The sequence below is a fragment of the Pseudoliparis swirei genome, chromosome 13, assembly GCF_029220125.1.
Source record: "Pseudoliparis swirei isolate HS2019 ecotype Mariana Trench chromosome 13, NWPU_hadal_v1, whole genome shotgun sequence".
NCBI lineage: Eukaryota > Metazoa > Chordata > Actinopteri > Perciformes > Liparidae > Pseudoliparis > Pseudoliparis swirei.
In genome coordinates, this window is record NC_079400.1 from 5,440,625 (window position 1) to 5,455,612 (window position 14,988).

At 42.2% G+C, this 14,988-nt stretch overlaps 1 protein-coding gene across 1 annotated transcript; it reads left to right on the top strand.

Moving 5' to 3' along the window:
- Positions 1 to 358: 358 nt before the first annotated feature.
- On the top strand, positions 359 to 14,692 carry LOC130203421 (zinc finger CCHC domain-containing protein 24-like). Its single transcript, XM_056429576.1, has 4 exons — positions 359 to 1,272; positions 2,079 to 2,279; positions 12,228 to 12,392; positions 13,585 to 14,692. Exons 1-4 carry the CDS (start codon positions 1,066 to 1,068, stop codon positions 13,696 to 13,698), a joined length of 687 nt encoding a protein of 228 aa, XP_056285551.1. The 5' UTR covers positions 359 to 1,065; the 3' UTR covers positions 13,699 to 14,692.
- Positions 14,693 to 14,988: the final 296 nt, after the last annotated feature.

Consider the following 14,988-nt stretch of genomic DNA (forward strand, 5'->3'; position numbering starts at 1 on the left):
ATATTTATCAATAAGTGAGATTTGTTTGCCATGCTGATATACGCGGTCATGACACTGTGGATAATGAATAATTATCAATCTTGTTCAACAACAATATTTTAAATACTTGTTTTTTAATAGTCCCTTAGCCTGAAGGCATTTTAAAAAATACTGTTAAATGTTTCATGGGCTTTATGCAATTTGCTCCTGATATTTGATTTACGTTAAACACTGTGTCGACAAAACCAAAATCAAACACGAGATGGCAGCAGTCTACTTGTGGTCAACACGAGCACAAACCAGGCTGGTTTATAGTCAGTCTACCTGAGCACAATGAAGTGTGGGATTCTCCTTTTTTATTTCATCTTTTTTATTTTATTTTATTTCATTGCTGTGTTTGATAAATATTACATACGAAAAGAAAAACATCCACATGTATCTCCCTTTACCTCTCATCATACTGCATCACTGCAATCAAAACAAAGAGCCTTCATGGGTTTTCTGAAAAACATTATATTTGACATCCATCGTTGCCATCACAATCCAGACAGTCATCAGTTGTAAACAGTACAGCAAAGTTTTAGGGGGAAAACAATGAACATAAATAGCCACATAGACATAATGCAGCGCTTTCTGCGAAATTCAAAATAACTCATTCAAAATAACTCATAGCCTATTGACAGCATTTCACTTCTTAGATAACTTTTGGATTTAGACCACAGTCACCTCCTGTACGGTGAGCGTCACTGTCATACTGTGTCTAAATATGCAAAGAAAAGTTAAGCAGAAAGATGCAAACTCATGTCGGACCTCCTTTCCGCTGTGACGCAGCCCGCGCAGAGTCGTGGCTGGAGCGCTGCTCTTCACTTCCCACTTGCATTCATGCTTTGGCGCTTCATGCTTCAACTGCGCCCTTCCCCGTGGCTGTTGACCGGGTAACTGGGGTCCTCCAGGGCTCCCCAGGTGAACACAAAGATCACACCCATCCAGCTGGCGCAACAGAAGGGGGGTGATGACTGAAACAAGTTGTGCGATCCAGGAAATCCGGCGGTTCTGACGGCGCTGTTTCCAAGAAGCGCAAACAATATGATGTCTGCAATAGAGAATGGTGCCCCGGTGTACCAACCTGCACAGCTGCTCAACTGGGTCTACATGTCCTTGCAAGACACTCAGAGCAGCACTTTTGATGCGTTCAAAGCCGACACTTCACCTCTGGACATGAACATCTCCAAGCGCAGCGCAGCTGATCTGAGCGCCAACTATCTCAACAACTTCTTCCATCTGAGGAGTGAGGTAGAATTCATGTCGTGTTCCGCCGGCTGTCATATTAAACGATTAGCACTTTGCACGGTCGTTTTCAAACGTCATGCCCACTCAGTCATCTGTTTCTAATGTTGCATGTCAAAAAGCCTCTGTCCTTAGAAATATTATACACACATATTTCACTCCAGGTTATTTGTGTTGCCCATACTGTAAACCTCACCTGCATGCCTTCATTGGGTGGCTCTGTGGTGAGTAGTGCATGAATATGGGTTGTGTACCCTGGTATAGTGGCTGAGTGTGTTCAGACTGTCCTGGTGTCAGTGTGCAGCTGGAGGAGGAATGGCAGGTTGAGAAAGACCTCTCACAAGATTTGTTATATCATAATTTGCTGTACTTTGAATTCAAATGAAATTCTTTAACTGCAACATGCTGTGGTTGTATGTCTAATGCAGACCATTGCCAACAGCAATGTGCATGTGCATCTGATCACACTTCTCTTTCTGTGATAACTCCAGAGTAAACAGCCAGTGTCTGCAGACTGCATGTTCTTCATGTTTGCCCCTGCGGTGCCATAGCACCCATCTCCTCCAGAGGCACAATGATGCTGATTGTGCCCTGCCAATAGAACAAGTTAGAAGAACACATGACAAAGGCATTTTGTTGTGATGGGGAAACGGACACTATTGGCCCACAGTGTAAATGCAGTAAAGGCAGCACATCTGCAGGGTTGAAATAATGCCGGCGACTGTCCGAGACAGAAACAGGGGAATCAATCAGGGTAATGGACTGACATGCTGCCTGAAATGCAGCAACAGTAATGTTTTTTTCTCTGACAGGCCTTGAACAACAATTTCTACAAGAGCTCCTCGCCCTACGGGTCCCTCAACAATATCGTGGAAGGCCTGAGCTCTCTGGCGGACCATTTCTCAGACCTCTCCCTTTCCCCCGAGACACGCAAACCCAGCAAAAGGCCGCCGCCCAACTACCTGTGCCACCTCTGCTTCAACAAAGGCCACTACATCAAAGATTGCCCTCAGGTGAGCCAGTCGTTTGATGCCGTGCATCCGTCAGGTGCAGAGGCTGCTGTGCAGTGTGTGGGCTGCTTGAGCTTGTCTACAGCGTGTCAAAGAACACACGAGGTGACAAATCAAGACGTGAATATGACGACATATTTGATGAGATTCTCATTTCAAATCCACAAGCTTTCAGCTATTTGTAGGGAGGCTTTTCACTGCTTTAAAAAAATAAAATCGTCTTAAAACTAGATTCCAAGATATTCTGTTTTCAGCGTAAAAGAGATTTCTCAGCACATATTTGAGTTAGATGTACCACCGCAGGTTGGTAATGAGCAGCAGATGCCAGATTGCATCTGGAAGCCGGCCTTGATGAAAGATGATAGGTTTCGCTGTGGAACTAGGCACGACCTCAACTCCAAACAGGAGAGAAATATTCCCACTGCTTCACGTGCAGCTGCGGATCCCCATTGATCATGTTCAGAGGGAAATGTCTGACATTTGTAAGGTGGAAATAATAAAAATGGAAATACTCGCATGCCTGATGGACAGGATGTGCGCAAGAAGCGAGGTAACAAAATGGGAGAAATTCAAATAGCTGGCAAACTTTTACTGGTCAGTTTAAGAAAGGTTTTTAAGATGTAATTGCTTTCTGTTTTGAGTCAAGCAGAGGATTCGCTGAACCATAATTCCATAGATAATAATACTGTGTTTTCCAGCAATTTAGTTGTGGTCAATTTGTGCCAGAGATCAAATGTCACAATATGGGGGTAACATCTAAAAGATAAAATACTGGTGATGCAAGAGATCAATTAAGAGCTTATAACAAGGGAAATACACATATTTGCTTTCTTTCGGAGAATCAAATGAGAAGGTAGATCTTTATACGTCTATATGGTAAATACATTGCCGGAGCCAGCAGCCCATTAGCTTAGCTTAGCATAAAGACTGGAACCAGCGAGCCTGGCTCTGTTAAAAGACACATCACCCTTCACGTGGGTTCCATTTGGACAGAGCCAGCTAGCTGACTCATATCTTTGTGCTAAGCTACGAAGCTATCTACTGTGCAGATGTGAACGAGGCATTCTTCTCATCTTCCTCTCTGCAAGCAATTGAATAAGTTTCAAGTCCAAAGATTCCTTTCACTAAAGAGGAAGAGTGGGAAGAGTCTGTCGGTTATCTCGCATCGGCCCTGGCCACATCTCGATCACTCTCCTCCCGAGCGTGGGCTTTGAGAGCTTGTCACCTCCATCACTGGTGCAGTGAAAGTGGAGGAATGTGAGGAATGTGGAGAAAATAATATGCTGTGAGCTTATAGCTCTTGACATTTCCCCATCTGTGCATACCTGGACTAACGGGACAGAAAGTGTGTTATGGTTGGCTTGTCAGTTTCAGACATTTCTTTCTCACGAAGCTCTCAACCACTTTCAAACGGTACAACAACAGAGTGACACTTATGTTGAAGTACATGTCAGTATTCAGGGTATCTTTGATATATGACCTGACCAGGAGGAAATCGGTGTACGTCCTCCTAACACCACTTTTTGCACAGCGTGTTTCTTTCAAATGAAGAATACATCAAAGCTTTGCAAAATCACGTGTTTAAAAGCTGTTCTTAATGGAGTGGTATAAAACATCTTGTTAGCGGCAGAGAGTTTGTTTGGATTATTTGTTGCGGGCGTCCATAGCTGACTGGTTTGCACTGGAGCTGCAGTGGACAGAAATCAAAGAATGTTACGGCTCAGTAAGATGAGAGAAGAAGCACACAGGAAGTGGGTGTGCGGGGCCTTTAACAGCCTCTCTCTGGTTGGAATGGGGCCCACGTCAACTCTAAAAGTCTGCTTCTTTGATACAAAAACACATGGTACCTCTGTGGAAGCCTTAGGTGATGACAAATAATGAAAAGTGCCAGTTAAGGCGGAACCCACGAGTTTGAGTTGAAGCCATACTGAAAGGTATTAGAAATGGTATCCATGCTGTGCTCGGTATGAAAGCGGTAAACATCCTGTTGACAGCGTAGTGGAGAGTTGGGTTACTCGCTTCACCAGAGTGAAAGCATTACTCTGGGATTATTTACGATTCGTCTTTGCAGCCACGCCCCTCAAAATGTGCAAAATCTGGAAAGCATTTCTGCCGGCTGGCTCTTTGCCGCTCTCGCTCTGCTTCAGAAAGATGATGTCAGATTTTATCACGTGTTGCTAATATCTCAGACCCACAGCGACGATTACAGAGCATCTGTCACGACAAACGGCCTCTTCAGTCGAACGCTCTTCTGAAGCTGCGACCAATGAACAAACTGCTTTTTGTTCTCGTTGGCCGGAATCTGAGGCATTTTTAGCTCTAAAAAATACAAACTGTTTTGATTTCTTACAACCGAACTCGCCGTTACTTTAATGTCTTCATCTGAAAATCATCTGTAATCTGTATCATTTTGAATTTCAAAAAACGGTTTCCATTTTCGAACAAATGTGTGGCAAGTTTAACACCTTTCGCCCCCTAACCCAGGGTCACAGCATTGTATTGACCCCGGGCCAATTAAGTAGCCTAACCTGATTACTGTAACAAGAATACACTAGTGACAGTGTGCGGAGAGTGGATGGGTGTATGGTGGGAAGAGCCGGGGCTAAATAAGGAGAGCATTGTTTCTCCAGAGGGGCTGTGGAACCAAAGGTCAGGAAGTCAGGCTGTATTGTTCGCTCAGCTCTGCTTGGCTGCAGTCATCTCCGTCTCACTCTGTCTCCGTCTGTGCTGCAGGACACTCGTTTAAAGGGCCAGAAAGCAGCTGCCCAGAGATGTCTGCTTCCAGAATGTGTTTTTGGAAAACAGTGGGTAGCACAGGAAGTGGGTGTGTGTCTCTCCAGTTAAAATTTCATCGGGTTGGAATTGAAGGAAAACGTCTCCCTTAATAATGACTTTCGAAGGAGGAACTTTTGAGAACTGTCGGCCTTGTAGATAGATGATTCATAAGCTGTTTTGTATTTAGAGGGTGACACAGTTTTAGTTTTGAGTTGCTTCATTTCATCCCATGATATGATATTCCTTTATTTGTCCCAGTGGGGAAATTTCAAAAATCTGAAAATCTGAAAAAAAATCAAACTTCAGTATCCTTACTGTAACTCCATTGAGTTAGTGTTCCAATTTCTATAACATTTCAACGTTGTTGTTTGTGCTTTTTTCTACGGATTAAACAAACAGGATACAATGTGTTAATTTGAAAGGAGTCAGTTAACTGTTTCCACTTGTTTACAGTCTTCGTGCTAAGCTAAGTTTGTCACAGTTCAGCTCCACACCTTCCTTTTATTAGTTGTTTTCATCCTGTCTGCCTGTTTCACTAACCATCATGTCTTTCCAGTTCCTGCTTCCTATCTCGTCAGTCCAACTCCCTTCACCTGTTCTCTCACCTGCCTCTGATCACTCTCACCTAGTCAGTCCCTCATTCCCTTCACCTGGTCCTCATGTCCGTCTCACCTGTTGCCCATTCCCTCGTTAGTCCCTGTCTACTAAGGTCCCCTCTCTTGCTCTTGTCCTCTGCCAGATTGTCTTGTGTTTCTAGCCCAAGCCTTCGTGCGTTACTTGAGGAGTCAATATATTTCTGAGTGTTCTGTTCTGGATTATTTTCTGAGTAAAGGTAATTATTTGCAGTGCTGTCTCCGGAGTCGTGCTTTTGGGTCCACCCTAATCGCCCCGTGACATTACAACCTGGCACCTGTAATGTCACGGGGCGATTAGGGTGGACTAACGAGGGAATGGGCAACAGGTGAGATGGACATGAGGACCAGGTGAAGGGAACGAGGGATTTACTTGGTGAGAGTGATCAGAGGCAGGTGAGAGAACAGGTGAAGGGAGTAGGTCTGACGAGATAGGAAGCAGGATCTGGAAAGACATGATAGTTGGTGATGCAGGCAGACAAGATGAAAACAACTAGTAAAAGGAAGGTGTGGAGCTGAACTGTGACAAAGTTAGCTGGTTGCTGGGTACGACAAAGGTAGACAAAAAAATCTGTATTTTACTCTTGGCAGTTAAGTTAATAATGAACTTTCACATCAAATAATTATCAAGTCTTCACTTCCGAATAACTAGTTATCCTTTATCAGGCATGTACAACTCTCTACTAGGACACATTTAGACTAACAATACGCACATGTGGCTCTTTAAAGAAATGGCTCAAGATTTTGGGAAATATGAATATTCACATTCTTGCCAAGCATTAGATGAGAAGATTGATACCTCTCTCTGTAACATAAGGCGCTACAACCAGGAGATGGCAAGCTTAGTTTAGCTCAAACTGAATATTAACAACCTATATGTTGTTGGTTCAATCCCTACTCTGAGTTTAGAGCATCTTTTCTGATGATATCTTGGTTAAAATACTAATACTGACATTAGTGTTGTCTCTTGGACTGGACGTTGTACTTAAAGTGGAGCGATAGAGTTCATCTCTGAACGTGGAACTGGTGAATCTCAAGCAACGCCATCCAATTACTGTTGCTTTGGTCCTTTTGTTTTCACTGGTGATAAACGTCTTATCTGTCCTCAGTATGCCGTCTGTTGCTTTTGGCCAGCTCATTTGCTGAGGAGGATGAGCAAGATAGAGGAAACCGTGGTATGTGGGGAAGATAGACTGCCGCTGATAACCAGTGGCCGTCTTCTACAGAGCTGATGAACATATAGGAGAAGAATGCTGTCGAAGTCAGTCCGCGTGTGATTGCATGTTTTCAAGAGAAAAGAGGAGGTAATGTGGGTGAAAAGTCTGTGCTTCAAAACACATTGCATCCCATCTTTAGTTATACACCATTTGTACCTTTTGAAATCAAAAGTTAGTTCTTGACTTGAAACGGTCGCGCCTGGACCGTTAATTAATATATTCAGAGCCAGAAGACAATCTTCTGCATTTATGTGACGCCAGTTCTTTAACTTAAACTTCAAAATGTGACGGCAGCGTTGTATGCCCTTGTGCACCAATTCCTGAACATGACAATGAAATCAAGCTAAAAGTTGACTTCTCGGCCTAACCTGAGCATCGCTCTGACGCAACGGTCGTAACATTTTGCCTTCTCTAGTCTCACGTTTCGACTTGCGATTGGGAATATTGTGCTGATGTATTTCTTGAGTGTCTGCCAGGCCACCTGGCCCCGTCACTCACCCTTTGTGAAACGTTACCCCAGTTTACAGCCGTGGGACTGCCGCTCCATCAGCCTCTGGGTGGAGCGGAGTGTGCACTGGTCGACAATCCTCCTTCCGTGAAGGCAGCACTGTGCGTGAAATGGATGCTGAGAAGAAGGATGTCTGTGAATCTGCATGCGAGGAAATCTCTGAACAATGGGAGTGATGCAAGATTGTAAATCTGGAGAGCCATGTATGAAAATAGAAAAAATTTGCCGTTTGGCTTCCAGTTGTTTTTCTTCTCATTGTATTTGTTTTGGAGGGGGGGAAATCCATTCAGTATTTCAGATGTGCAAGATTTGCAGAAAGGCTGCTTGAAAGGATTACAGCTTCATATCCAGTAACTGTAATTTAACTGTCAGCATAATCTAATGTGTCTGTTATACTTGAGATGAAGATGCAGGCTTGGGTTTTTCTGATTAGTCTCGGTTACACTTTCTCTTTGCTTCTTGACATCTGTTACGTATACTCAAAAATAACTAATCCAGTCTGAATGAGATCTGCATTATATTGTAAATGTATCGTCAGACAGCACTTGTTTCAAGCGTAAGGTAACAGTATATCTGGTCCATTTAGTCTCCTCGCTTTAAAAGTACCCGCGCCTACTTTCTTTACAAAGTAGAATTTCTTGGCAGGAGGAAAACAGCTTTATTCAAGGTGACGTCTTCAAATATCTTGTTTTGTTCGACCAACACCCTAAAACCCCAAATATTTTTTATTTTACATTGATATATATTTTTTAAAAAAGCATTAAATCATCACCTTGGCAAAAGCAGGATCCAGAGAATATTTGGCATTTCTGCCTCTTAAATAATATTTTTTATCAATTACACGACTAATCTCCTCACCCCTCTTTTAGATGCAATGATGAATTCTTTTCCATAAAACAAAACTAGCTCTGCTGATGCTCTGGAAGTCATCAATTTGTTGCTTTAAACTCACGTGAAGATAATTAATGAAGTTAATGAAAAGTATCACTAAGTCGACACAGGAGTCTATAAAAAAAATAGCAGAGCCATTGCTGTGGGTTTCAGTCCAGGCAGTAATGTGTTCTGCTTTGGTAACAGCTGGGCTTCTCCCTGGTGCTGGGGGGGACTGATGCAAATTAAACCCAGCGAGCACTGCGGGTTTGTTGGTGTGGAGTAATTGACCACATGATATCTACAGGCCTGGTGTTGCTGTGTTCCTCCAGGATGAGCGTCTCATGAGGCAATGAAAGTGGGGGAGAGAGAAAGGAGGAAGGGCGGGGGGGATTTGGAGTAGTCCATTGTTTATCCTGATGGTTTCCAGATGATGGCAGGGGGAGGCAGCCAACCTCCTCGGCCTCTCTCACCAGGCTGCAAAGACCTGGGCCAAGCTTATCTTCTCCAGCCTTCAGATCTGGCTCGGTGCACTCTGGGGCTGATTAAAGTCACACAACTGGAGTTATGGCTGTTGGATGGGATGAGTTGTAACGCACATAATAAATGACTTCAAAAAAATATATTAAACTGTTAAACCAAATTGTTTCTCACAGATGGTTTGAGGCTGCAAAGAGATTGTTAAAAAATGTGCGGCCGATTTCATTTTTAGCTGGGTGAAAAGATAACGCTTTGAGAAAATGTTCGTCCCTAAACGACGTTGAACCAAGCCTGAAACATCGGGATATTTTGTTCTTAGCCATGCTAGCAGCGTAGCTTCGGAGGAGGAAATGTTGGTTGGTCCACCACAGACTAAAATATCTCAACAATACACATAATATTCTGCCTTTTTTATTTCTCACTCGATCGGCCTTCTTTCCTTCTTCTTTGAGCATTTAGCTGCTGTGCTATTGGATGGATTAAGGCAACATTTGGAAACGACATTCTTGGCACCCCAAAGGTTACATTCTGATGACTTGGATGATGCTCTGACATTTCTTTCTTATGGTTGCGTTACCAAGAGGTTCCCATTTGTGGTTTTTCATGGTCCCCTGAAGATGAAGCCAGCTGGCTTTGGTAATCCCTGACTGTACATGAAGTTCATATGGCTTAGAATTAAATGTCCCAACTACTATTGAATAGGTTGGAAACGGTGTCAGAAGATGGGAAAATAATCTGTAATCATACACTACCGTTAAAAAGTTTGGGGTCACTTAGAAATGTCTTTATTTTTCAAAGAAAAGCACTGTTTTTTCAATAAAGATAACATTAAATTAATCAAAAATACACTCTATAAATTGTTAATGTGGTAAATGACTATTCAAGGTGGAAACGTCTGGTTTCTAATTAAATATCTCCATAGGTGTATAGAGGCCCATTTCCATCAACTATCACTCCAGTGTTCTAATGGTACATTGTGTTTGCTAATCGCCTTAGAAGACTAATGTCTGAAAACAGTTATGCTATAAGCTATACAACTGGCCTTCCTTTGAGCTTGAAGTTTGAAGAACTTGTCAAAGTCTTGACTATATGTTCTATGAAATGTTCAATTCATTTGATAAATAAGTGTGATTTTTCATTGAAGACACTAAATTGTCTGGGTGACCCCAAACTTTTGAACGGTTGGGGGCGGCTTTACCCATTAGTTGCAAGTCGAAGTGTCCTTGAGCAAGGCACTGAACCCCAGTTGCTTCGGGCGCTTCACGGATGGGTTAAATGCAGAGAACTAATTTATTCTTCTTATTCTTATATGTGTAAAATGATTTCAGAGATGATGGATTATTTACACAATATTCTCATATGTGGATCATTTTCAGTATATTGTTTAATTTTCAACTATCACCGTCTCTTCAAACCGACACGCCTTTGTCCAAAACTTGCAAGAAACGAATCCCGTCAGCCTCGGTTGCTCTTTGTGTTGAGCACTAATAAGCAGACTTTATCATACACTACACTACGATGCTGAGCATATGATTTATTTAATATCAACTACCTAAATGTTTCTCCAAGACGCACAATAACACGTATGAATGCATATTAGGTGTGTTAAATAAACTCGTTGTGTCCCGAGTGCAGAAGGCTTGATGATGGATTTGTGCTTTTTCCCCTCCCAATTCACTCTCACTTTCCTGCTTTCCATACGAGCATCCAGTCACTGTCGGGTCATAAGTGTGATATTCATTTACCGGTTGCGAGAGACGCATGTTTGATGGGACCGGGGGAAACTGCAGACTGTGCCATGCCCTTTGCTGCCCTGTGGGCTCCGGACTTCAGGTCGAGTTTGTTTTGCTCGTTCTGCAGAGTGAAAGCTGTTTCCTCCCTCAGGAAGACGACGCTCTGCTCTCTGCCCATCCAACGGGACGCCCCACAGTGCCTCATGGTGGCGAAGTGATGCAAACACGTGCCTCAAAATGCTCCACAGTCGAGGCATTTTGAATGTCGGAACCACAAACGCCTTTTGTGAAACACATATCGTCCTGGAAATAAATAAAGTTATATGCAAGAAGTTTTGAGAATGAGATATGTTCCTGCTGTGAAATCAAAAGAAGATTTGACGTGAACTCCTCTTGTGATGCAGATCCAGTCTTAATTTGGACTTGCCCTACTTTCCAGCCGAGGTGCTTTTAATCTAAACCAGTCTTGTCCAAATGATTTCGTTGTGATGGGTTTTGGATTTTGTCATGTTATACAAGTGCAGAGTTCATCTGGGTTTTATTTCCTCTCCGCTAAGATCTTTATGTCCTGATTGGTGAGTCGGAGCCGGCTGGGAGGGATGACTGAGAGCCTAAGGTATTTGTCCTATAGCAGGGAGGCCTCTCCCATTGGTCCCCCCGCAGGTCGGGGCCTCCTTTATGGACCCTTGGGAACACAGCTGGAGAGAGGGAGTTTGTTTCTAATGGGAAAGCTGAGACTCACTCTTTTCTGTCCAACACATGCCGTCAGAGGGATTCAGAACATACATGTTGCAGTAAACAACGATCTGCAACGTCAATATATAGTGGAGTAACAGGATGAGGTCGCTCTCCCGATGTGTGTGTTGCTGTCCCAGCTTCTCCTGGAAATGATTGCTTATTTATGTCATAGGCTACACTGCGTTTGGGAAATGGACGTCGTCGGCGTGACGTCACCCTTTGGTTTGCGGAGTGTCGTTTTGAAGCCTCGAGCATTTTGGCCATCACCATCTTGGTTTTTAACAGTTGCCATCTTGGATTTGGGCAACCAGAAGTGACACCCGAGGGTGGAGCCAAGTACAGCCGAATGATGAGGTAAACATATGTAGGCGACCAAAAAGAGTGAGAAGTAGGGTCAGTTTATCATAAACCTTTATCAAACGGACATCTTTTTGCAACCACATGACGCCCCCTGCTGTCAAGTTTAAGGCACTTCAGCTATTTCTATAATTGTTACGGTGTAATTACACTTTCTGGGTCCGTCACGAGATATCATTGGCCCCAAAAACCCATGGTTAAGGTAAATCAACTTTCTAGAATACAAACACATGAATAGCACTTGGCTCCTGATATTCTTACTCACTCTCCCAGGACTGCATTGATTAAGCATCAAAGCAAATTAGTTCTTGAACTTATTTTGACAGAAACCATAAATAATCATCTCATTCCTGGGACAAAACTACTCCATAAACCCGGCTCTCTTGGTCACCAATAGGGCTGCTATCACTTCCTGTTACAACCCCGCAAAGCTTTGAATTGACCGGCGTCCAAAGGAAAATCAAATAGGTCGACCAGTCCTACAGTTTCGGTGGTGAGAGGCAAAAGCCCAAATGTTTTGCAAAGCTGTCGAGGTCTACAGGTTGAGAAACGTCTAGTTTTCGGATGCCGTAAGCCCCCAGTGGGTTGCACATGAGGTCACGAATGAAAGATTTGTTGTCTGCTATGTATTTTGTGTTCAGGCTCGACCCAAAGGTGAAGGCCTGACCCCGTATCAGGGAAAGAAGAGGTGCTTCGGTGAATACAAATGCCCTAAATGCAAGAGGAAGTGGATGAGCGGGAACTCCTGGGCCAACATGGGACAAGAATGTATTAAGTGCCACATCAACGTTTACCCTCATAAGCAGGTACAACTGCATCCCACCTCCGTGTACGTCCTTTACACAAGGAATCGGCAAGCTAGGATGGCTGCTTAGTAGCTGAGGGTCATCTTTAAGAAGTTTGTAATGGGCCCTGCTCTCTTATTCACTTGCATTCTCTCAGGGGAATGATGCCTCACTGCAGTCAACAAGCAGAACACATATTTATGACTGCACATAGTTCTATTTCCTTGTAGGTTCACCCTTGAGGCCAACCTCCATGGGCCAGACGAAGCAGTTCAAGTGTGAACATAACTGTAGTACAATCGTACTGTTGCAGGCAAAATGTTTTCATCTGCAAAAAAGTGCATGAATATGCATTTTAATATATTATTATGTTTGATTATATCACTATCTTATAACAATACAAGTACCTTTGGATTGTAATGTTCAACCAATTGTATGAAATATCTTTCAGTTATCCGTTACTTCCAGTAGAAATAACACTCCCTGTTCCTCCTATTAAGTTCATCCACGGGCCGAAAGAACAACTTGTTAATTTTTGGTGCAGATAGTTCTACAATGTGTCAATTCATGAAGGTCTTTACCAGGCAGTTATGTAAATTCACCAAATTTACGACATTTTCTTATAATTGTTAGCCACATTTTTATCGGCATGGCCTATTTGAGATAAACTCTACAATTCATGAACAAACTAAGATGACAAATATCAGCTGAAATTGGATGGCATTTCATCAAAAGGAGATTTTTCTCCATGAAGCGTGGCCATGATGCAGATTGTAAAAAGCTAAACAATACGGCATTACAATGAAACTATACACCAAATTAAAGTGTACTTTAATGATTATTTAGAGGTTTGATGCCCACTCTAGGAGTAACCACAGGCAAGTATTGAGCACATGAGGACAAACTCCCCCAGAAAAAGACTTATCCATCAACAAAGTACATTTCATTATTAATTAATAATAATAATAATAATAAAGATTAATTAAAGTGTTTAATTACATCTTCGGTCAATTATAGCTCCCCACTTGATGTTCTAAACACATTTATAATATAAGTATATTGTAAAGATAAGTCAGTTGTAAAAACATTTTTTTATAAAAATAAAAATAAATCAGCTTTAAATGAGAGGCCATGTGTACTTTGTGTGTGCTTATATGTAAAACCCTTCAGTGGACGCAGAGGTCATGTCCTCAGCGCTGTTTCTTTGTTCCAGCGACCTCTGGAGAAACCGGACGGCTTAGACGTGTCGGACCAGAGCAAGGAGCATCCCCAGCACCTGTGTGAAAAATGCAAAGACCTCGGCTACTACTGCCGCCGCGTGCAATGAAACAAACACTCGACTTGCCTTACGTACGTACCCCTTTCGAAGCTTTATATAAAACGGGAGATATATTTTATTTACAAAAAAATACATGATCATTTACCCGATTGGACTTAATGCATCTAACGGTTTTATTCTCATGACACTCTTTGACACTGTGACTCTGTATTTTTTATTTTTAAGTATCTCTCCATGGAGTCGAGTACTTTATATTTGCTGGGTTCTTGTAACTTACTCAGTTATCATTATGTGAATATTCATTTGAAGTCTTAACTATGAAGCTTACCAACTGTGAATTAAAAAAAGCTTATGTTCTGTCTTCACTCGTGTCTAACATGTTGGGACAAGTTTCCAGATGAAGAAGATTCTCTTTTACATGTGTGTATAGTCCAGAAATAACTTAAATGTAATGTTTCTGTATAAAATATGCAACAAGCCGTTACCAAGTAGGATATGCAGTATTCGTGTGTATCTGCATGAGTATTTTATCAGTATTATTAGGACTGGATGATTTTTGAATATATTTTTAAGCCGTTACAGTTCTGTTGATTATTACACTTTGTGAAGGAATATTAAATAACATGTATTCTTTATATGTACGTGGCTGTGGGTAGTTTGTCATTCCAGTTATTAAAGCAATGCAATATGGTAGAAACATTTAGATTTCTGAAAAATAGAAGACATTACAACAGTTGTTTCAGCACGCAGTCCTCAGTCTCACCTAAGTGCTTTTTATGGGTCAGAGGTCGTGATGTCTCACTGAAAAGGAAAAGGAGTACACAGCTGAACGTACCGAAGAGCATGAAGGATTAATTGGAAGGTTGCATGTGCATGTTGATTTAGTGGCTCTATTTTATTTAATTGAAATCGTGATGATAAATGAACATGAACCAGAAATACACTTTGACTTAGAACTGTTGAAGATGTGTGAAACCCTTTGTTGTGCCTTAATTCAAATGAACCCTGAACATGTTTTTGTATTAAAATGTATTGAAACGTGTTGGTTTCTTTAAGAGCATTGTTCTTCCACGAGTCCGTGTGGACCGTATAGCTGCCAACTGATAACATCACACTCAGTCTTCACCATTAACTGATCCAGATGTTACACATTTTCATCCAAAACAGAATCTCCATCCTCTAATATTTTTCCAGCATCTGGTTAAATTTACTGATGGTGAAGCATCAGAATTGGCCTCCTCACCCTCATATCGCGCAGCTGGCAGAACAAAATGCCAAGCCGTGAATCGAAGCTGTGCCGCCGCCCTCAAAAGTAACATTTCCCTTCGCAGAAGCAAT

Bases quoted from the DNA above. Each gene is read 5' to 3' on its own strand.
- LOC130203421 (XM_056429576.1), top strand. From the start codon at position 1,066: ATGATGTCTGCAATAGAGAATGGTGCCCCGGTGTACCAACCTGCACAG. The intron at 1,273-2,078 runs GTAGAATTCATG...TTTCTCTGACAG, and splicing joins TCTTCCATCTGAGGAGTGAG to GCCTTGAACAACAATTTCTA. The intron at 2,280-12,227 runs GTGAGCCAGTCG...TTTTGTGTTCAG, and splicing joins ACATCAAAGATTGCCCTCAG to GCTCGACCCAAAGGTGAAGG.